Source organism: Manis pentadactyla, chromosome 1 (genome assembly GCF_030020395.1).
Source record: "Manis pentadactyla isolate mManPen7 chromosome 1, mManPen7.hap1, whole genome shotgun sequence".
NCBI classification, from domain to species: domain Eukaryota; kingdom Metazoa; phylum Chordata; class Mammalia; order Pholidota; family Manidae; genus Manis; species Manis pentadactyla.
In genome coordinates, this window is record NC_080019.1 from 71,395,576 (window position 1) to 71,419,703 (window position 24,128).

The following is a 24,128-nucleotide window of genomic DNA, read 5'->3' on the forward strand; positions in this document are numbered from 1 at the left end:
CCTGTGTGGGCTGGCACCCCATTACCTCTGATCTCCCGTCCTACTGTGCACTCCCTCCATGACCACACTCCACCACACACACCACGGATAATGCCTGAGAGGCTCCTTATTTATGCTTTGCACTTGCTATTTCCTTTGCCACAGATATTCTTTGGTAGGAATCCATATGGTTTCTCTCTCCCCTCCATCGATTTTCAGTCACATTTCAATATAATGAGGCATTTCTTCTTAGTACTTTTCAACATCTAACATACATTTTTACTGACCACCTCCATCACCACCCCTGGTTATAAGCAAAGGTTGGTTTTTTTTTTTGGCTTATTCACTATTGTGTTATTTTTCTGAAAATTTGGAAGGTTTGTAGTCTGTAGTTACTGGTTATCTTTATAACTTTAAGGAACTTCAATATTTTGTCTCTTGAGTTACCATCTGTAGACAAGTATCTGTTGAATGTGGGGGGAAAAGAAATTAATATGCTTATATTTACTCCCATCTCCCATCTTTCCTCTTTATCACAGGATTCAGATTGAATATATTAGTGTGGTTGTTAAGAGAATAATGACATTATAGTTGTTCCTGTGCGTTTAAATAAATATACGCTGAAACCTTTTGTTTCTTAGTTCATCTGCTTTGAATTCACAGCCCTTTCAGTATCAAAGACAAGGAAGTCTGCAGACTTACTTTGTTGCCTCCTCCTGATACTCGTTACATTATCATTATTTCCACAGTGTCAGGATTTCTAGTATTTACATTTAGTTCTATAACTTAAATCTCCCATTTATTTAAGTTTAGTTCTGTATTTAAATGGATTCATTATTCTTTCCCCATCCTTTATTATCATGGCATCATGGCATTTGATTGATTAGATTTTGTTCTCAGGAACTGCCCATCTACAAAGATAAGGGGGCTTTTATCACAATATAAGTTAACACAGTTTTCTTCATTCAAAAGGTCTTGCTGCCCAAAAAAAAAAAAAAGGTCAGCTGAAACTAAACAGTATCCTTAGTACTCTGTGATTACATTTTGGTGCAAGCTCCCTATCTCTACTGTAGACGTTTAACAGTTTGCAGATCGGCACCAGTCCATGTACCATGTTTTGTGAAAGCACTGTTTACCTGGAGCTTATCACATGCAACCTAGACTTCTCAGAGTCTGATATGCTCCCAGACAATGCAAAGCCTTGGTCCACTTTAACTCCGATTACCCCTTTCTGATATAGATACTACTGCTGTTATGTGTATTAGTTCTCTATGTACTTTATACTACTCCACAAGACATTGTTTTATACAGTGAGTATTAACTGAGATTTACCTGCACATTTTTTAGTTGGTCTTCATTCCATCCTCTATCTGCAGGCTCCCATCTTGTAGTATCTTTTACCTAAAGAAGGCTCTTCAGTATTTTTTAATTAAGATCTGTTAGTAACATAATCTTTATTTTTTAGATTATTTTGCGTTTGAGATTGTTTGATAGTATCTTCATTCCGTCTCTACTTTTGAAGAATATTTTCACTGGGTACAGAATTCTCTCAGCTCTTTGAGCATCTTACATTAATGTTATTAAATATTTTAATATCCTGTGACTAATCTTAACCCTTAAAATTTATCACCCAATAAAAATATCTTTCAGCAGGCTTATGACCAGAAGAACATTAGGCGAAGAGTTTATGATGCTTTAAATGTGCTAATGGCAATGAACATAATTTCAAAGGAAAAAAAAGAAATCAAGTGGATTGGCCTGCCTACCAACTCTGCTCAGGAATGTCAAAACCTGGAGGTATGTGAGGAAAATTTGTTTATAGATAATAGTTTGCTTTATTTTACATCAGAGGCATTTTAATTTAGAAATATAGTCACATACTATTAAAATATTCCCAACTGTTCATGTATTCTATGTCCCTTTTTTTTTTAACTGACTTCTATATAGAATTTTAGAACTAGAAAAAGCTTTAGAGAGGCATAGTTGGCCTGATGTCCTAATGAAACTGAGGGACTTTGAAATTAAATGACTTGATTTTTACTGTTTCTTAGAGAAGATCTTTTTATTTTTCTAGTGTAATTCTGATCACATCAAATTTTTTTGATGACTCATGTAATAGAAATGATATCTTATTTGATGAAATGCTTGCTGTATGGGTAAAAAATATGGGTCAAGCTGGCTGTTTCTTATGTTTAAACTGTTACATTTGACTCTAGAATCAGTGGCAACAGAATAAATAGTATTTCATTTGTGTCTTTATCAGAATGGATAAATGTTCAGCTTACATGAATTTTGGGATGATAATGTGCAAAAACAATTTTTTTCCTGTTAACTTTAATCATAGAAAATCTTTCCTCGAGCATGTGCCCTGACATACTGCTTCTAAATTGGTTTGACATTGTTTTACTGTCATGGCAATAAACTGAGATTAAATACAGATTATAGAGATAAATATGGTTGATTTCATGTTTTTATCAATCCCTTCCCCACCCTCCAAATTAAAAAATTATTTGGTATTATTATACTTGTGAATGGAAGAAGAACTCAGACCTTCATTAGAAGTTATAGAATAATTTATTCGTATGCTGCAGTGGGAATGTCCTTTCTCCTTCTGATAGAGTGGAATTTGAGGATCATTCAGTAATACTAAGCTGAACACAAAGACTCAAGAAGCAAAAATCTATGAGCATCTAACTTATGCTTAACCTAAGATTGTATATAAGACAAAATCTCTGTCCCCAAGAAGCTTTTACTGTAGTTGAGAGGGGAAATGTAGAGGGAGTTACCAAGAGTGTAATTATTCCTATGAAAGAAGCATATACAGAGTTTCTGGAAAGGAAGATAAGGGAGGGCTTTACCAAGAAAAAAAAAATCCCTGAGCTCAGTCATGAAGTGGGAGTAGGAGTTTGCCGTGTGGTCTGGGGCCAGGAGGTTCTTCCAGGCAGAGGCGCTGCGTGGGCTGAGGCGGCGTAAGGCAGCCTGCCCCCAGCTGGGTATGGCCAGAGCACAGGCTGGGAGAGCCCAGTCGATCTCTGTGCTGGGCAGTTGGGACCCAGTCTTATCCACAGCGGGAAGCTATTGAGGAATCATGAAGAGGACGGCTGACAGGGTGTGTTCTGAAGGGCTGCTCTGCTAGTGCTCCGGCAGTTGGACTCACAGGAAGATGAGGGGGACATTGAGGGCGTGGGCTGGAGATGGTCCGAGGCAGTGAGGCCGGAGAAGTGTCTGCGAGGTGGAGTCAGGACACATGGGCCTGGGTGGATGGTGGGGCATGGGGGGCAGGTAGGGCCTGGCCTGGCACGGCTGAGATGCAGGTGGAAACTCAAATGTAAAAGGCCACACAGATTTTACTGTGAATCATAAGTAATTTAGGACTGAAGTGTGGTAGTGGATAGAGGAAAGGATGAAGAAACTCGGTGCAGAGGACAGTAGATGGGGACAAATAGAAATACTCTTGGAGTAGACAGGAAAAATGTTGTATTTGATGGCATTTACTTTGGCCTAAAGAGACAACAAGGAAGCAACCAAATTCAGACCCTAATACCTGTTTTCTAGGTGGTTGTGTGAGGAAAATATTAGTCATTTTGGGAAATTTGTGCCATAAGCATGTTCCTTATTACAAGTAGGAGTTGTATATCAAATATGTAGGCTGTCTGTATTAGAAGCTGTACCCATTTCTGCATCAGTCAGACTTGAGGTCTTACCTCATTCTTGGGGGCAGGGGCTGGGGGAGGGTTGTGATACAGCAACAGTAATTACTGATAGTGCCTCTGGAACCAGATGGCTTAGGTTCAAATCTTGGCTCCTGCCCTTCACTAGCTGTGTACCTTGGGCAGTTAGTTACTTAACCCTCTATGCCTCCATTTCCTTACATGCAGAATGGATAACAACAGTCCTTACCTCATAGGGTTTCGTGAAGATGAATTAAGATAATGTGTGTTAAGTGCTTAGTTGAGTGCCAGCACATAGAGTAAGTATTCACCAAGTATTAGCACCCGCCCACCTCCCCGCCTGCCCCTCCCCGGAGGAGCTCCGCAGGCGCAACCCGGTGACCAACAGGTGCCAGACCAGTTAGTACCAGGAGTGGAGCTGAGAAGAGAGCAGCGTTCCTCTCTCCACCACTTGTCCGGGACTTTGCAGAAGAAACAGCTGTTGACATGTAAATGGACCTAGGCCAGGCAAGGGATTCTGGAAATAATTGCAGTTTACCCACAGCAAGTATTCATTAAGTGGATAGACTTCATTATCAATAATAGTCGCCACAATTCTGTTGTCTTTCTGGCTTGCTTACCCTACCCTAACACCCCCTCTCCGCCCCCCAAAAGATGTGGTTTGTCTTTATTGATGTTGGTAGTTAAAATGGATTGTTTCTCTAAGGAAAATAATTGCTGTCTCAGAATTGGGACCTGAAAAGTGGGCACTATGTTATTCATGTTCGTGTTATTTTGTAACCTATGTTTTAAAGATAGAGAAGCAGAGGCGGATAGAACGGATAAAGCAGAAGCGGGCTCAGCTGCAAGAACTTCTCCTGCAGGTAAGGATGCTGACATACTTTTCATTACCTACCTGTGTCCTGCTCTGCTTCCTTGCCTTTAGAGTCAGTGTTTTCTACTCGGGGCGCCTTTGGGTAGTGTCTGGGAGCCACACGCAGGCAGGCTCCCCGCATGCAGGCTCACTGCCAACCACGGGAGCCGCTTTGAGATGGTTCCCTCTCTCTCCATCACCGGGCCCGACCGCAGCTTGGCTGCCCTGGAGTGTGGCTTACATTATGCAACAGTTTACTTCTGACACTTACCTTGCTCTCTGAACAGAAACTTTCAGGGTCTTTTGGTGTCTATTTTTGTCCAAATTTGGAATATCAAGACAAAAAAGTAGGTGTTGTGAGTGAAATACTCAAATCCAACTGTAAAATTTACATCTGTAAAGGACAGAATAACATGAAATGATTCAGTAAGCTCTGTAGAAATACCAAAACTTAAAATGCATTTCTGTCTAAGAAAATCAAGTTTTATAGCCCTTGTATTAAATCATATATGAGGTAAAAATCAGAGCCTACATGGACTTTTTTTCTATCTTTGGAATTGCAGTTGGTGTAAAAATTCACTTTGACTAGTACAGTGGGGCCATTTCCAATCCAATCAAAACAACCGTAAAATGAGCCAGAGGGTCTTTATGCTTTTGTTTTTATCCACCAAATTGTCTTTGTATAAGAAGCTTTCAACCAGTCATAAAATCTACTTGGATTTGAACAACTGTAGGTCCTGTATCATTTTTTATGTAGTCCACTTTTCAGAAATATACATAGCAATAACTTATCAAATATTGGGACACGTTTTTTCCTAAAACACTCAACTTTGTCTAATGGACATAATATGTTAAGTATTCTTAAATATTCCAGATTCTTTTTTTCACTTTCTAGATGCTTGCATTTGGTTTTTGGTTTTCTTTCACATTCACGTATAAATCAGAGAGGCAAGGGAAGACCGTTTAGCCCTCCGGAGATGAAAAGGAAGTGGGGGTGAAAGCCAGCGGGGACAGAGGAGTAGAGCAGAGCCTCTCCGCGCATAGGAAGGCCCAGAGAGGGTGGTCCGTCCTGACTAGGCCATTTCTTTCTTCCTTACTGAGTTCTGTGTCTGCTTGTCACCCTGAGTTCTGTGGGACCTACCTGAAAAGCTCCTGCCCGCACACAGGCATTTTATGTATTTTTCATACTGGATTTCCAAATGAGGTTTTGTTGGAAGAGGGTGTCCTATGGCTTAAAAAAAAAACTTTAAGCTGACAGTTTATTCTTGTTCTCCTTCCTGTAGAATTCTGCCTTCTGACAGACCTGGTCTGCCTGGTACTGGCCTCTTGACTCCTGCGTTGTCACCTTCCCTAGCTGCCTCTCTACTGGTCCTCCTCCTGTCCAGATACCTGCAGTATTTCCCTGCCGACTCACAGTCCCTAGACTCTGTGCTTGGCTTTACTCAGAGCTCCTCAAAACCTTCATGAACATTTTGGAGCTTAATTTTTGGCATATATTATTTTTTAAAACTGTTAAATCAGTATTCCTATACTTACCCATTTGTTTATCAGAAAGAATGGTGCCTGGTGAGATCACCCTCATATTGTGGGACTTTCACATCTCTAGATGGCCAGCACAAGAATGAAGTTGAATCTTTTATTCCCCCCTGCTTATCTTTGTACAATGAATGTATTTTTTTAAGTCCTAAGTTTATTTTCCTCTACTGTCTCTCAAACCAAATATTTATAGAAGATTTCAACCCAGGGGCAAACAAACCAAATATTTATGGAAGAATTTAACTCAGGGGCAGACCAGCTGCCAACATGTATACAAACAGGTCTCTCTAAACATTAAAATAAAACTTCAGGTGTAACTGAAAACAACTGCTTCTGGTCTCCTGAGACGTACAGCTTATTTCCTCCTAGTGTTTTGTTTTTCTTTCATCACATATCGTTTATGAAGTTGTCATAGGAAGTAAATTAACAAAGTTGTCTCTGAACACTAGTGAAAAAAGAAAAATGGCTAAGCTAGCTTAAATTTTTAAGAAGTTAATGTCACACCTCACTGACGTCGCATGGCACAGGGTGGTTTTACTTACATGCCTCTCTTTTATCTTTACTGTGGTTAGTGCAGGAGAGGACTGCTGGGAGTAGACTGTATCTACCAATCACCCAGATACCCTACTTTTGTTTATGTAATTGTCCCTTTCAGCCCTTAAACCTTTTCCAGAGCTGCTAATGCATCGCAAAAATGAGTGTCTGAACACACCTGAAGCTGTTCGGCCTCAGAATTGGTGTTAGTGAGCCTGAAAAAGAACAAAGGGCTAAAGGAAATCAAAGAGCAATAAATAAGGAAGTCTGTTCAAAACAAATGGGAGGTGATTATTATTTTTACTATCAAAATAGCATATTTATTACTGTTCTCTTCACCTGAAAAATCTTTGATGCTATTAAATGTACACAATATTGAACAGAGTTATATAAACTTACAGGCCCTCTGTAGGGAAAATGGAAGTGCCCATGGGCAGGATTCTCACCTGGCCCCTGTCGGCTTGCTCACTGCACACTGTGGGCAATATGTTTTTATTTTCTCTTGCTATGAAAGAGCCCCGTTCAGTGCTCTGGGCTGCAGAGGCTGGAGGAGAGACTGAAACGGCTGCAGGGATGGAGAGGCCCAGAGGCAGAGGCCAGCTTGCTGTGGGCAGACTTGCCCTGAGGTGGACGGGATTATAGCACTTAACCTGCCATGGGGAGAATAAAACTGGGAATAAACCCTTTCACCCCAAGAACTTTCCATTGTCATTTTTCAGTCTAACTGAATCAAGAGTGAACTTGCCCCGGGCTGACACCCATTGGCAGGACACCCTCCCATGGCAGTAGGGCCACAAAGCTAGGCCAAGTACAGGAGCATCTCTCAAGATGCTTTTTCTGGTAGAAGAGAAGTTAGGCAGAAATAGTCAAACACTAAATTCTTTTTCTCAGTTTTATAGTTTCAGCATATTTTTCCCCCAATATTAAGTGAATTAACCAATGAATATAAAACGGCCTTAGTTCTTTGGCAGCAGAAAATAACAAATAAGTATGACTTAGGTAATGTCTGATAATAGTACTGTTAGCAATAGGTTTTGTTTTTGTTTTTTTTTCAGTATCATTAATCTACAATTACATGGGCAACATTATGGTTACTAGACTCCCCCCATCATCAAGTCCCCACCACACACCCCATTAGCAATAGGTTTTTGTTTTTGTTTTTATTTTTGTTTTTTTTAGAGTTACAAACTTCAATTTATTAAATAATTTAGTCACAGGGATGGAAGTACAGCACAGGCAATAGAGCTAATAATATTTCAATATATTTATGGTGACATAATAACTACACTTATCATGGTGAGGCTTTGGTACCATAAACAATTGATGGATCATTTTGTTGTTATCTGAAACCAACATCATCATGTTTATAATCATTTATATTTCAACAGAAATGTTTTAAGGAATAAAGGAAGAATAAAATGGCCAATAGTGTCTAAAGGTGAAGAAACTAGAAAAATAGATTCACATCATATTCAGTTCTCATTCTCCTTAAAACAAACATTCCAACATGTGTCTAAGTATTCAAGGAACTATGAGGTCACAAACTTATGGATGATTGAAGCTCTTGTTCATAGCAACTCCTTTAATTTTTAATTTGCATTTGTATGTATTTTAAAAGACCTCATAATCATAATGTTCAAGACTATTTATAAAAACCACTTAACTGAAGGTCTGACAATCAGTACTGCTATGGATGGTTCTGTTACATTGAAAGCCATATAATTTTTAATACCAGATGTGGGTAACAGATAACAGAAAGATGATTAGACGATAAATATAAGCATCAGTTTTCATGATTCCATCTCCACATTTATTTTGTCTACTGGAAATTGTTAATGATATATTTGCTCAGAGAAAATGTATAGTATAAGTAATACAAATTATGTATAACTTTATTTATTTTTGTTTTTATTTATTTTTATTTTGGTATCATTAATCTACAATTACATGAAGAACATTATGTTTACTAGGCTCCCCCCTTCACCAAGTCCCCCTCCATATACCCCTTCACAGCAATAGGTTTTTGATAGTGATTGATACTGATACTGATGTTGGGACACACTGTGAGGACTGGGATAAATTGATGTCCCTTCTGTTTTGTACATTTTAAGAGTAAATGTTTGTTTTCTAGAGAGACACTACATAGCCATTTTAAGATAATCATAAACGTATTCAACGCCCAGAATCTAATACATGCAATCCTGGGATAAGATTGCTGAAACATAAAAAATAAGTTCATCAATACTGGATATGAACATTGAATGAACTGGTGAAGGAGAATGAGAATGGCTCTGACTTTAGGAGCTTTTAGAACTAGTATTTGTTTCATGAGCAAATAAAAAACTTGAACTGCATAATGCATAAGGTCTTTCTAGATGTGGAATTCTATGATGCATGTGCCTCATTAAAAGGCAGATAGTACTTTGACAGTACTTTGTTTCAGTAATGGTTATAACTAAAAGTAGCATGATTCAGTATAAAGAGTCAGGCTGTGATATAGCTTATAATCAGTGCTGAGTCTGTTTCCTTATCTGGACAGTGTCGGGTGTGGGGAGGACTGGGCCAGATCCCAGCTGTGCCCTGAGGACGCTGGGAAGCTCCGCGGAGCTGCCATAGGAAGCTGGCGGGTGAATGAGGCAGAGGCAGTGGGGTGCCGCTGCCGCCCCCAGTGGTGCTCCCAGCTGCTGTCGGTAGGGTGGGTGTCTCAGAAGACTTCATTTCAGGAAAGGGTTTGTGGCATAATCCTGGGATATATATATAAAGATTGCATATCTCTGGGCTAGACAGTCTAAAAGGGGTATTTAACCCTAAACTCTCAAGAGTTTTGGATAAATAGGAAATACAAGCTCACTTGTCACTTGCACTTTGTCACTCTCAGGAAAATTGCAGGTGCCCTGGACTCTCCCCCAGATTTGTAAGATCCTGTTTGCATAGATGACAGAAACCAGGGGCCCCATTATTAACATTAGGCTGTTAGACACCATTTAAATGTGTATTTTTTTCTGAAATATATTTATTTATAGAGTTGGGTCATTCTAATCTTTTTTCTTAAATGTTTAAATCATAGGTGGAAGGCCGCATTAACCTCAGTCATTTGAAACTATATTTGAGATGTATTTAATTCATTTAATTTCAGCTCATTTATCCACACTGAATGACCATCATCTTTTTATTGATCATTACAGCAAATAGCTTTCAAAAACCTGGTACAGAGAAATCGGCAAAATGAACAGCAGAACCAGGGCCCTCCGGCTCTGAATTCCACCATTCAGCTGCCATTTATAATCATCAATACAAGCAGGAAAACCGTCATAGACTGCAGCATCTCCAGTGACAAGTGAGTGAGAGCCGGGGAAGAAGGTGGGCTTGCTGTCAGCATATTGCTGCCCTCTGACAATAATGCCGGCGAGCTGCGGCAGCTGGGCCTCGCGCCACTGCCCGTGTCAGGGGAACAGCTTATCCAGTGCAAGGCGCTGCCACCTTATGGTGCACGCCCTGTCCTCGCCCCGGCCTGAGCCTGGCGCTGTGCAGACTGGTGCCCAGACCCAGGCCACCATGTGTGTGCGTGTGCACGTACGTGGCAACTCCGAGCAAGGAGACCAGCCGTGAGGGCTGGGGATAAGGTGGGTTCGCTGGTGATTCGCTGTCGTTTGTTGTGGGAATATTTTAGATCAGTATGTGGCATTGACACATTTGTTTTGTCTTACCATAGGTGAGTGTGCTTCTGTACTAGGTGCGTCCTCTGCTTTCTTTTTTTTCTTATTTATAACTGGAAGTTTGCACCTTTTGACCACCTTCACCCATTTCACCCATTTCCCCCACCACCATCTCTGGCAGCCACCAGTCTGTTCTCTGCATCTATGAGTTTGTATTTTTTAGATTCCTTATGTTAAGTGAGCTCATGCGGTATTTGTCTTTCCTGACTCATTTAATTTAGCATAAAGCCCCAGTGTCCATCCATATTGTCACATATAGCAGAATTTCCTTTTTTTTTTTTTTTATGGCTGAATATTCCATCGTGTGTAGTATATACATTTTTTTTTTAAATCCTTCATTTGCTGATGGACACCTAGGTTGTTTCTGTGCCTTGGCTATTAAAAATAATATTTCTGTGAACATGGGGGTGCAGATAGCTTTTCAATTTCATTTCTCTGAGATACATATCCAGAAGTGGAGTTGCTGGATCATATGGTGGTTCTATTTTTAATTTGGGGGGAAACTCCATACTGGTTTCCTTAGTGGCTGCACCAATTTACAATTTATAGTCCCACCATCTTTTTTTTACATTTTAACTAAGATTGATAGTAATATTCATCATAGCAAGTGAGAAGTAGCAGTTTTCAAAATATAGAATTTATCATTTATTTTACCCTTCATGGAAACAGTAGTAGTCTTCAGGCTGTCACCAGTATCATGAGGTATTTAAGGGAATAGGGTAGGAGTGTGACAGACCAAGTATGGATTGTGTGGCTCTCCCCTTTAACCGCTCCCAAGCTCTGTTTACTGAAGAACAAATGCAAATGATCCCAGAGCCTCTGTCGCTTCTAGCCTTGTCTTGGGAGTTAAGGAAGGTAGTCCCTGTCAAGGGTCTGACTCAGGGAAGCACTTAATAAATATGAGCTGCTGTTACAAGAAATCAGCTATAGTTAATCAGCCAAATGGGGATGAATTTGAAAGCAAAAGAGGGCTCCCTAATGACATGAGCACCACGGCACAGTCAGGACTGTCCCTGGGAGGCCGGAGCCTCTGTCTCTGGGGAGCCCCAGCGTTGCTCTTGGGCTCTCCCTTGCCTTGTTCTCCCGACTCTGCTGGACAGTTACTTGTCCCTGTCTTGATTGCATATAGAGATTCTGGGCCACTTGAATAAGAAGGCACAAAAAGAAAAAAAGAAGAGTGGGCGGGGATTTCATAAGTATTTGATAATTAAGACTATAGGCACATTTAGAAACAGTAGGGACCATGCAGCCATGAAGTCAGAGGCCCATTCTTCAGTTTTTCCTGTAGCCATATAGTTTCTCAACCCCTTTGAGATCTCATCCTTCCTCCATAAAAAACAAGAATTATAATATTTAACTTGCTGGTTTTCAAAAGTTACAAATTCATGAAAGACCCAGCCCAGTGGTCAGTAAATGGTAGATGTCTGTATTATTATTCACACACTTGCAAAATCTTTACAGAAACCTATGTCTAAAAGGACTATTTTAACACACTCATAAAATTGAGAATTCTAGGGGATAGTGAACATATTTTCAGGAAAGACAAACGGTTCAAATTCTTGTTATTCTCTCTAGTAACTCTCTTTGTGGGGAATTACTAAATTCTCTTCTTCAGTTAGTCTTCTAAGACTAGGAAGAGCAGCAGGAACACCTGGGAGCCGCGGGCCCAAGGGAATCAGGGACGCGTGGACCTGGCGCTGGGGTCTGGCAGGGCCTCTGCCCTCCAGGGGTCACGGCCGCGCCCCCTCTCCTGGCGCACCCCCGAGGAGAGGGAAGGAGGCTCTGGCAGCGTGCCTGCCTTCCCGTTACTTGGGTCAGGCAGTCTTCTCCCCTTATTATTAGCCTGGAGGCTTTCCCACAGTGAGAATTAAATTTACAAAACCATCTGCTTCTAACGTATGCCTGGAATCATCCTTGTGGCAGACACACATTTCAGATTTTTTTTCTTTTTTCCTGAAAACTTGTTATTGTACTTTATTCAAATTCATATGCTTTATTTAAACATGCTATTTTACTTTAAATTGTAATTTTTGTCCTGATCTAAGATCTAGCATAAAAAATTTTATCCTCACATGATTTTATTTATCTAGTCTGCTCTTTCCTTTATGTTTTAATTTTACATATAAATTGAGATTTACATCTGCATAGCAGTAGCACAGACTAGCAGGATTTCACTACCTTCTACAGCATGAAATGCTAATTTAAGAATATGTACTCAAATACATTTTTGATTAGTAATACAATTGTTTAAAAATTCTTTTTCTTTAAACTGAAGTATAGTTGGTATACAATCTTGTATTGGTTTCAAGTATACAATGCAGTGGTTCAGCAGTTACCCATATTATTAAATCCTCCCCCTCCTCACAGTGCGGTTTCCATCTGTCAACATAGGGGGAGGATACAGAATCATTAACTGTGCTCTCCATGCTGCACTGCTATCCCGTGACCAACCCACATTATGATTGAGAATTTATCCTTCCATGATTTCAATAGAATTTCATGACAGCATAAACTCATCACTGTCCTGAAACATTCACGGGCGCTCTGTCCCTGCGGGGCTGAGGGTGAAGGTGCCCCAGGGTCTAGCCTGGGAGTCAAAAAGGCTGTCATTGTATATTTGCCTCTATTGAAACACTGTACTGGGCAGCTGGGCATCCTGATTTGGTACTTCCCAGGAACGTTTGGAAATGTGCTGTGTATCATTTGTGACACTTTTTTCTTAAGACATCTCACTCCTTAGGCCCTCAAGACAGGATCTGAGGATTAGTTAGTTTGTGAAAAATCTTGCATTTATTGCTTACCTTAAATTAAGTATGCTGTAGCTGACACTTGACTTATGAAATCGAAGTAAACATCCAAAATTCCTTTTTTTCTCAAACCTGATAGGCCAGCTCAGAGTAGGGACATCATATATTAAACTGGAAAAGGCTTTCTTAACATTCTGTCTTTTGTGAAAAGCTGTACTTCGAAAAGTATTGGATTTAGACCAAAATGTCTGTAGAAATCGTTTTGTTTGGTGAGTGGTTTCCATGAGGAGATGTCCCCTGGGCCTGCAGTGTCTCTTCCTGCTGTACATGGTAACGATTTCTGGTGCTGCAGCTCAGCTGTGGCCCTCATTCTCTTATGTAATGTACAGAATTTAAAATATTCAGACCTCCCCAGTACCACCGAAGAGTGCATACTGGCTTTGTTTCCTGATGCAGGTTTGAGTATCTTTTTAATTTTGACAACACCTTTGAGATCCATGATGACATAGAAGTACTGAAGCGGATGGGAATGTCCTTCGGTCTGGAGTCAGGCAAATGCTCACTGGAGGATCTGAAACTTGCTAAATCGCTGGTGCCAAAGGCTTTGGAAGGTTATATCACAGGTATGTTCACTGATGCTTTCACATGTGCTCCCTGATGTCAAACCCTCACTTGTAAACCTTTCATAGAAAATGAAAGCCCGCCGTCTGCCCACCCTGGCTTCTGTGCCTCTCTCCTTCCCTTTAAATGTAGCCCTCTTGAATTCTTGTTTAGCATTGCTTGCTTTTCTTTAGATACAAACACACATAAAGTAGAAACAATTTATTATTTCGTTTTGCCTACTTCTGATCTTTATATAAATGGAGTTGTAGGAATATATTCTTAGGTGATTTGATTGTGATTTGATTTTTTTCAGTCAACATGATGTGCTTTAAATTCATCCACATCATTTAACGTAGCTGGAATTCATACACTTTTACTGCTGTGTAGACTTCCAGTATATAATTATATCACAGTTTGTTCATTTTACTGATGATAAACCTTTAAGTTTCTTGATAATTAACAAATCATGCTTTCACCATTCCTGTGACTATGTCCCAGTGCCTGCGTGACCCGAGAGTCCGGAGGGGATTGCTGGGTCGGAGACAGGTGCAGCCCAGCTTTACTCGATGACAGAGTTTTTCAGTTTCATTTTTCCAAGTTACACTCTCACCCACAGAGTGGAAATGTTGTTTTCCCAGTCATGTGCATGTGAAATGGCATCATAGTTCTTTAAATTGAGATGTAATTCACATACCAGAAAATGTTTTTACTATGTTTATATAGGTTTTGTAGTTATCACCACTAATTCTAAAACATTTTTATCACCCCCCAAAAGAAACCTTCTATGCATTAGCAGTCATGCCCTGTCCCCCCATTCCTCCCAGCTACTGGGAACCACTGATCTGCTTTCTGTCACTATGAGTTTGTCTGTTCTGGACATTGCGTATTAGTGGACTCATACAATATATGGCCTTTGTGACTGACTTCTGAGCATAATGTTTTCAAGGTCCATCCATGCCATAGCATGTGTTAATGCTCCATCCCTTCCTGATGCGATTGAATGGATATACCACATTTTGTATCTGTGTTCATTGTCATTTGGGTTGTTTCCACTTTTTGGCTATTATGAAAGAGGCTGCAGTAAACCTTCTTGTACATGTTTTTATATGATCGTAAGTGTTTGATCCTGTTGGATATACGTCTAGGAGTAGAATTGCTGGGTCATATGGTAAACTGTATGTTTACATTTTGAGGAACTACCAAACTGTTTTCCAAAATGGGCTTACCATTGTACAATCCCATCAGCAGTGTATGAGGGCTCCAGTTCCTCTACCTCCTTCTCAGCACTTGTTATCATCCATCTCTTTATCATAGTTATCCTAGTGGATGAGAGGTGGCATTTCACTGTGGCTTTGATTTGCATTTCCCTAATGACTGATGATGTCAAGCATCTTTTCATGTGCTTATTGGCCATTTGTATATTGTGCTTGAAGAAATGTCTATGCAGATCCCTTGCCCATTTTTAAAGTGGGTTATTTGTCCTAGGAGTTAGAAGAGTATGTTGAGTATACTTGAAAACAAAAACACTGTTTTGCATGTTCTGTAATTCATATTTTTTTCCTCCAACTCAGAAATCTTTATGATTGTCCTAATTCCTCAGACTATGGTATATTCTGCACACATAATTTGGCTGTATAAGCAATACTTTTGTCAGTTTCTTTCAATTGTAAGTATTGCCACCTAGAATTTCACATCACTTTTTAAAGGGATTTTAATATTAGTTCTAAGGTATGTAAAATCAAACATAAGCAAAGAGGCAGTTTTTGTTTTGTGTTATGACTTGGGCCCTGTGGTCCCAACAGAGAGATCTGGTGACTGGGGTTTTGTTTCTGTTGGATTTAGTTCTTATTTGGTACCACCCACCTCCTGCAGATGTGACCCCCTCTACTTGCCCTCAGCCAGTCCTTTATCTTCAGCCCCCCAGCCTCCCTGTTCTCCCCGTCTCTCCCAGAGCAGGGCCTGCTGTTTTATTAGCAGCCTAGTCATACTGGCAGCCTAGCAGGGTCCGAATAAAAGGCTTACTCAGTAAATCACCAGGACTTTATTTTAGCTTATTCTCTGTGAAGAGGCACAGGGTGATTAGGCAGGCTCTGTGGTTTTGATCTCTTAGTGACCTCGTTTGCAGACCCTAGGATACAGACTTTCTAGTTCATTCAAAAGAAGAAACGTGTGCCTTTATTGTGCTGAGGGACAGAATGGCTCTTGAGTAAGATTGTGAGAACCATTGTGTGGATCCTATGATAATGTGAAAGAAATGTAGTCTTTTCAAAACCATTGTAAAAAGAAAATTTAATGTGTTACGTTCACAAACAAGTAAATAGCTATGGTCTGACAAAGTTTCCGCATAGACTGGTTAATATGCATTGCAGGATTCTGGCTTTAAGTTCATCTTGTACAGACTTGTTCATATTTAATGTATTGAAAGTCTCCTATTCCTCTTAGAATTGAAGTTCTTTTTACCACAGCTGCCATAGTCAGCCTGTGAAGAAAAAGGTTCACAAGGCCATTCTAAAATTAATGTGGTCATTTAGTTTACTTTTTTCATACATGGAAAGCCTCTCACTTGGTCAGACCAGTGCCAGGACAGCAGAGTACACATAGTTTCATTTTTTGTACAATCATTACAAAACTATTTTGGTTAAATATAATAAAAGCTCATTTTGGCAAATTATATTTTTGAATATCCATTTGCCTTATAAGGCAAATCAAAGAATTAATTTGTAGGAATGTATTTCTAACATATGTACCACCTCTTTCATAAACTCATTGTTGAAAGACCCTCTACTCATTGAATAACATTTAGATCTGATATGTTCCAGCCCCTGCCTTCTTTGAGCTAACATTCTAAATAAGGAGACATTATTAAACAAGGAAAATTACAATAAGAATTGATCAAGGTGGTGGGAGAAATACGGCACATGCAGAGAAATAAGACTGCGAAGATACACCCGGATGATTTTATGCAGAATAAAAGTTATCCCTGTCTCACCCTCACTAAAAATGAGGCAGCATATGGCCTTTTAAAAGAAGGGCTAGTGTGTGTCGTAAAGCAAAGACTACTGGGGAGAGCACAGAGCTTTGATGTGTAAGAGCCCCGAGTTCACCAGGGGGCACTTGCAAAGATGGTGCGCGGGGGGTGGGGGTGGGGGGTGATTTAGCCAAAAATGAGTGTGTCCCTCTCACCGGAGATATTTCTGGTTTGACTTTCTCTCTGCCTACTCCTTGGTGTGGCCGTCAGCACCACAGTCAGCGTCTTCGTGGTGAGGAGATATGACCAGGGGCTGGCCACACAGCAATCACCGGCCTCAGTCAGCTGCCCTCCAGAGGTCTTATTTAAGAAAAAATGAGAGCCTGTGACTGGTTGAATTTGAATTCTTTTTTTGTGGTACTCTGCCTTCCTGTATTTTTCCCGCTCGTTTGATGTAATTTCCTTTTTCCAAGCTGGAGGAACCTGGGTTCTTCCGAGGGCAGGAGACTTGGCTGTCCAGCTGTGATTTAGAGCAGGTCGTCCCCCAGCCCAGACCGCTCGGAGCCTACATGTTCTCTTTCTGTTCTTCCCTGTAGATATCTCCACAGGACCTTCCTGGGTAAATCAGGGACTACTTTTGAACTCTGCCCAATCAGTTTCTAATTTAGAGCTGACCACTGGTGCCACCTTGTCCCAATCAAGGTACGTATTTTTGCAAGGTTAGAAAGGCAGGCCACGAAGCCCTGGCCTCCCTGGACGGGGAGCCGGCATGTGCTGGCATAGGTCCCAAGCAGCCTTTGGCAGAGCTCGCCTGGGCCCCCTCCCTTCCCATGTCTGTTTTACAAAGCTTAAAACATATGCCCAATTAATGAGCTGTGTGCTTCATTGTTTGCTAGCGTAAACCAGGGCTTATGCTTGGATGCTGAAGTGGCCTTAGCAACTGGGCAGTTCCTCGCCCCAAACAGTCACCAGTCCAGCAGTGCGGCCTCTCACTGCTCAGAGTCCCGAGGCGAGACCCCCTGTTCGTTCAACGACGAAGACGAGGAAGATGACGAGGAGGATTCCTCCTCCCCAGAATAAAGACAGGAGGAAACCCACGTTTTAATATTTGATGCTCATGTGTGTTTTTAGTGTGAGCTCTTGTGTTTTGAAATGATTGTTTCAGTCTTTGACTTTGTTTGCACTGTGTGTTCAGTGAAAACTAGGGAAACACAGTTAGCAAAGTACAGGAAGGCTGAGATGATTGAGGTGAAAGTTGCCATAGTGGGAATGAACTCTGAGCAACACAGCAATAGACCACATCACAAACAATGTGTGTTTTCTGAGGTGATAGAGGGGACAGTCCCGGGGAATTGGCAGCATGAATGAAGTGCGTTGATGTTCCATGAGGTGGGATCTGTGTGGTCCCCCACATCCATGCAACCCTCCTTAGAATTGAGATTGCTACAATCAACAGTCCTTGAAGATCATGTTTCTCTTCCTTGCCTGGCTGCCTTTTACAAGGCAGAAACGAACATAAAGAGTTCCCAGTGGGGGTGAGCTGTACAGTGAGGGATGTAGGTGGCAGTCCTTGTGGCCCAAGGAGCAGGTTGAACTGCTGAGCGAATCAAAAGTCTAGTTGAGGTGCTTATGCATCAGCTGCCTTAGACAGCTTCTAGAAAGGAGCGAGCTAATTCTTAAGTAAGTACTTAAGTGACATTTAGAATAATTTATAGTAAAACTGAAATGATCATTATTAGCCAATGCATTGGTGCATAGAATTTTCTAGGGCTACTTCTGGAAGCCAAAATAGAATAGCTTTTCCATGTGCATTAAATACTTTGCCAGCACTGCCTTTTGCCAGCATTCTAATCTGGAGTTTTACAGAGGAGGAAATTGTATCTATAGTTTTAATCAAAGCTATGCATTTCATATAGCTTTCTCATTTGAAACAAAACTAAGACACAAACTCCTGTGACCGAATTGCTTGCTTAGTTTCCTGCAGTAATTATATGATTTCACCCAGTGTGCAATTTGTGAAAAATGAACCAAATGTCAAGAATATGAACAGCAGTGTTTCCTGTACATGTCAGCTTTTTTACCTTTTCATTAATCAAAATGATCTTACAGGGTTTATTCCTGGGTAAATTGCATTTCAGACTAACCCAAGACTCAGTGTTTCACAGAAACATAAAAAATGTTGGCCACTCCAAATGATTGGATTTGTAATGGTGTAGTCAGTACAGAGTATGTTACCTCACAGCCAAAGATGCCACTGGGAGTCCTGCACCAGTGAGCCCACACTTCCTGCTCCCCTGTGTAGGGAGGGGCTCTTGCCCCTGTGGCTGAACCCCGACTGATTCACGTGCAGGCCTGAGAAGGAGCAGGTAATAATGGGAAGTTAAATCTTCAGGCCCAGTAGTGCCCTTGGCCCAAGTCAGGGCTTCTTTAAACCCCATGAGGAAGTGTAGATGCCAAATGCTGCCTTTCTAAAGCTCTGCCACTATGCTGACAATGAATAAGAGGGCAAGTGTTTGGCTAACCCCAAATTTTTATTAAGGCCATAAAAACGAATACACAAAAACATCCAATTTTAAGTTTCCTTTGAGAAGAAACTCATTCTGTCAGAAATTAAACTAGTGCAGACTCAGAGTGTTCAAGAGGGCAGAGAGAGAGAGAGGCAATTTTGAGAAGCCTGTCCCAGCTGGAGTCCTGGGGCACACCTCTTAGGATGGGCAGGTGGGAGGGTCTGACGGGCCTCTGGGGGACATTTCTGAGATCATCATCGGCTACACAGTCAGGTAAAACTGGGTTTCCTGCCACACTGGCCTTTAACATGCTGTCTCCTCTACAAACCCCAACCTTTCGCATCCCTGTACTTGATAGGGGCCCAGCAGGGACCTGGAGAGTCCAAGGGCCACAGCTGGCTTTGTAGTCCTCAGAATATTGTACTCCATGTCTCAAGGCCTACATTCATGACAACTATTTTAATCATAACCACTCCTCTACCAAGTAGCAGAATCCTTGCTAGAGTTCTTGGGAAACTGCTCTCTTCTCCCTCTCCCTGCTGCTATGGTGCTTTGATAAAATATGGGTTAAAAAAAATAGGCAACCAAAGACTCAGCATTATTGGTAGCCCGTCCTTGACCATCCCAGCTAGAGATGCATGGTGTTTGATGGGACATGGCCTCTCTGTTCCTTAGTAATGTGTTTGGGTTACGGCGGAGGACGTTAGCGGAGGTACCTACCTGTGTCACCAGGGCATGTCATCAGTGTGAAGCCTTACCTGAGCAAAAAATAGGTTGAGATGAAAGATGAACTCTATGATTCTGTATCGCCCCTAAACAGACTCCCCTGGGTCTAAAGGTCAGCACTCAGCCCCAACTCCATACAGAAATCACTTTGAATAAATGTTAAGAAGTTGTGGTTACCACATTTGGGCTTCTATGCAGCAGTAGCACTTGGGGTTACCTGAATGTGTGTGTGCACACAGGGCCACGCCTCCCAGAGGATGCTGGTCATGCATGGCTTTTTGGGGAGTTAAGAGGCCTTTCCCCACCTCGAGGTTCAGTTTAGCTGTTCTCCTTTCAAGTGCATAATGTCACTCAGTAAATAGCAGCTGCGTTTAGCACTCACGCATGTGGCACCAGGCCTGCCATACTTGACCCTCGCGTGGGAAGGGCAACATTGCCAGGCTGCACGGCAGTGCTTAAGACCATAGGCACCTGCCCAGCCTTGCCCTCCCCCTTCTGCACTGTGATTCTGCCTCATTCACTTCAACTTTCCACACGATGACCAGGTGATGACAACAGCCTCCACAAGCGTTGGTATAAACTGTGCCTTACAATCCTGGAGGACCTTAGGGAGAGGCAGAAGAAAAGGTGCTAACACAGTGACCCTCACCCCTCACAAAGCGCACTGCCTAGACCGCTTGACAGTGGGCCACATCTTATTACCTTCAATTTCATTCTTTATAGACATAGTAGAGAGAAAATTTGATGTAGTTTCTGTTACCAGGATGAAAGAGGATTAAGTCCCCTCATTATCAGTGTGAATGTTGTAACCATACTCTGCCATACTTGAAAAATAATGCCAGGATCACTCCTCAAACACAAATTAGCCCTATCAGATCATTCAAATGGAGATATTTCACACAGGAGTAGGTTGGTTGAGCCACAGAGCACTTGAACTTAGCCGTTTGCTAAGCCAAACTCTTTTTTTTTGGCTACTTGGGCTGTGGAGACAGCAGAGTTGCTCCAGTACAGACACAACACTGGCCCTTGGGGCGGTCAGAACCCAGCGGTGGGTGTTGGGGCAGGGTCAGCAAAGGAAGGGAACTGCCTTAGCCGTTTGTCTGTCACCACACTGGAAGAGAGAAGCCTGCTGGGCCTTATTCAGTGACGACAGTGCAGAATTCCTACCCAGCGACTCTGAGGCCGACCTTCAAACTGTCCTGCCTGAGCAGTGAGTATAAGGTGGGGGCTGGACAGCAAAAGTAAAGATTTAACCCTCCATTAAGCATTTGAGTGAATACAGAACAGAAAACATTGGGATTAGTACTAAGGGGAAATGAGAGGGTAGTGGGACAATGGGGAAAAGACCACTTTGGCTGGGGGTGACCAGGGAAGGTCCCCCTGAGGATGTGGCATTTGTCCTGAATCAGAGAGCTGAAAGATGGACGTCCCTGCCCCTCCCTAACGACACCACTCTGTCCCACAACATGTGCATGGAACCTCTGCTAAATCCCAAAGGCCACAGTGTTCGAGTTTTAAGCATACATTTGGAGCTGTTAAGGAATTTTTAAGACTTAAGAGAAAACCAAACTTAGCTACCAGCAGTATCCATAAATCAAGAGACGATTCTAACCAACCCATGACATTCTCATTAGCTTCATTACCTTCCAGCTGAACCTACACATTAGAAAAGTAACCACTTTTCTAGGTATTTTCTAGTTTTACAAATTGTTGGATACATAAAGATCTTTCTATATTAGATACATAAAAGATAAACTTTTGTTCTGCATATGGTCTGACTTTAGAGAAGCTAAAGAGTACCTAGGGACCGTTTTTCCAAATAGATTCCCCATTTCCACCCACCCAAAGCAGTGGTCCCCAGGTGCTGATGGTCATTAATGTGTATTTGGTAAAGAGCCACAGTGTGTGCCAGGGGCCTGCACCATGCCATTTGAGTAACTCAGAAATGTGCCTCCCTGCCGTCTTAATTCACAGTTGATACAATGTTCATTTAACTTTCACTTAAGCCAGACACTATTAAGGGTAAAGTCTGATACTTGCTTGAGATACTGCCTTTTTAAAAAAAATGTAAGCTAAATTCCCACGATATGTAACATTCCTCAGGAATTAGTCCCTTTGCGTAACCAAGATATCTCTGTAAAATTATGCTCACATAACTTCTGGCATCCAATTTTCACACATCTACACTGTCTGTAGAAAAAATAAGGGACGTAAGACTTCAGTTCTGCCCTGGGAATCCCTGGCAAGTCTAGGAGCTTGAACGGTAGCAGATGCCCATTCAGCATGGTCCTGGGACGGGAAAGTCTTGTCATTTATTACGTGTTCCGTGCAGCGCTCAGGCAAGGTGAGCCCTTCTATCATTCTTGCCCTTTGCTGTACAGCCTGCAGAATCCAGGGCTATCTTGCCCCCTTGCTATTCCAGCAGATGGAACTTCATGCCTGCCTGCTTGTAAGTACATTAGAAGCCAGTGCAGCTCAAAAGTAGGGGCGGTACTCACCCCCTCTCTGCCAACGGCGTCAGGATGGGAGAGACTGTCTCTTTCACCCCATCCATTTAGACACACAAGAGCCGAGATTGATTTGCCTAATGGCCCTCTGCCTGTCTGGCAGTGTCTGCGTCACAACCCAGGATTCCTTCTCCTATGAGGGCCACGTTGCTCTTGAAAACCACCCTCTCCCCACTGTCCTTCAGATGCCTTTGGATGAGCATCAGTCCGCTGGCCCACCAAGTGCTAACGGGCCACAGCAGAAGTGGGACTCCACTCCCGAGTCCTAGCGTGAGGCTTAGGCATTCACCCTGGGGTATACACCCATCCCTCCTTGGACAGACAACATCGGCCACAGGCAGGGGGCGTGGGAGGTCGTTACCAACTCCCCTTCTGTGCACCACACTTCCCCAAATCACATTTGGGTTTTAAAGCCCATCTCTTTGCCATTTCAAGCTCACCATTTTGTCACTCACCCTGCATCATATTGAACATGCCAGGCGCCACCTGTTAACAAATGGCTTGCTGATTTATTTTGCTTGTTCATGACCAGGGTCAAGATTTTTTTCATACTGAAAAGTCTCTGAGGATCCAGTTCCTTTCTGCTAAAGACTTCTCTGAGCATGTTGCAGTTGTTTTTCCCAGTAGTACCATGACAGAGTCAGCCTCTCAACGTCCCGGAAAATTGAACTACCAGTTAGCCAGCTGCCCTGGTTGCTCAGGAGCCTGAGCTCTGAGGACCACAATTCTGTGAGTTCAAGGGATTTTTATTTACCATCACACTTCAGATGAAAAAGATAAAAGGCTTTTTATCATGTTTGTTCACCTTTTCATTTAGGGATGCTATTAGGTTTAATTTACAAAAAAATACAGTTCTAGTTATTTCCGCGTGAAGGAAACAGTGGTGCCGCATGCTTTATGCAGTCTAAACAAGAGAAATAAGGGGAAAACGCAAACCACACATGACTTGCCTAATGTAGACTATTAGATTGAAGTACCTAGTCGAAAATGATGTACTATTTTGTAGCATCTCAAACTTTGTAAATAGATGCCGTTATTTTTATATGGAAATTTTATAGAAGAGCTATTTCTGTACACTTTATTCCTAGATTTTCTGAAACTGCTTCTCATAGATAACGGACAAGTCCTAGGCAGCATTCCTGTAAGGGTGGTTCAAGAACCACCTGCAGTAGATTTGACAGGTGGGGGTTCAATTTTTGCATCCCTAGGACCCACACCAGACCCTGAGAAACTGGTAGTGGGGCCTAGGAAGCTATATTTTTAATAAGCTGAGTGATGTTTTGTGTCCATTAAAGTGTGAGTATCTCTGTCCATCCTGTAAGAGTGAAAGGAGAGGAAAAAGCATCTGAAATGAGTCTTAAGTTGTGCTTGAGAAAACAATGTATCAGACTTCTGTAATTTGAGTGAAATGTACTATAGAAAAAAATAAATAATTTAAAATAGCGTTGGTGCCTCGTTATTAGCGACTGATGAGGTTAGTGAATACTGTGGTGCATGGCTGACTCCCCTGAGGCCATGCCCACAAGCAGCCAGTGGGGGACAGAGCCCAGCCTCCTCGCGCAGCCTAGGGTGCCTGAGGGGGCCACCCCAGTGTCAGTGTCCTCGTGGAAGTGGCCCCTGGCAACGGCACCATGGCTCAGCTGCCCCTCCCTGTGCCGCTGCCTGCTTCCCTCCCCGCAGTGTTCCCAAGGGAGGGCGCTCTCCGGGACAAGCACACCATGTCCCACCTACACACATCGTGTGTCAGGTATGAAAAAGGGTCTCTGTTGAGAGACCATGAC

The 24,128-nt window shown here is 42.0% G+C and overlaps 1 protein-coding gene across 13 annotated transcripts in view; it reads left to right on the forward strand.

The window, feature by feature from the left end:
* TFDP2 (transcription factor Dp-2) overlaps window positions 1-23,790 on the forward strand; it is a 152,094-nt gene extending 128,304 nt beyond the window's left edge. For 9 of the 13 annotated variants that reach the window (XM_057498386.1, XM_036877379.2, XM_057498359.1 and 6 more), the window contains 6 exons: window positions 1,630-1,776; window positions 4,445-4,513; window positions 9,759-9,910; window positions 13,493-13,659; window positions 17,204-17,309; window positions 17,504-23,790. In XM_057498386.1, the coding sequence (XP_057354369.1) occupies window positions 1,630-1,776; window positions 4,445-4,513; window positions 9,759-9,910; window positions 13,493-13,659; window positions 17,204-17,309; window positions 17,504-17,687 (825 nt within the window). In that variant the 3' untranslated portion in view covers window positions 17,688-23,790. The remainder of the gene's footprint in view (window positions 1-1,629; window positions 1,777-4,444; window positions 4,514-9,758; window positions 9,911-13,492; window positions 13,660-17,203; window positions 17,310-17,503) is intronic. The other 4 variants (XM_036877382.2, XM_057498364.1, XM_036877378.2 and 1 more) reach the window with 1 other exon arrangement.
* Window positions 23,791-24,128: the final 338 nt, after the last annotated feature.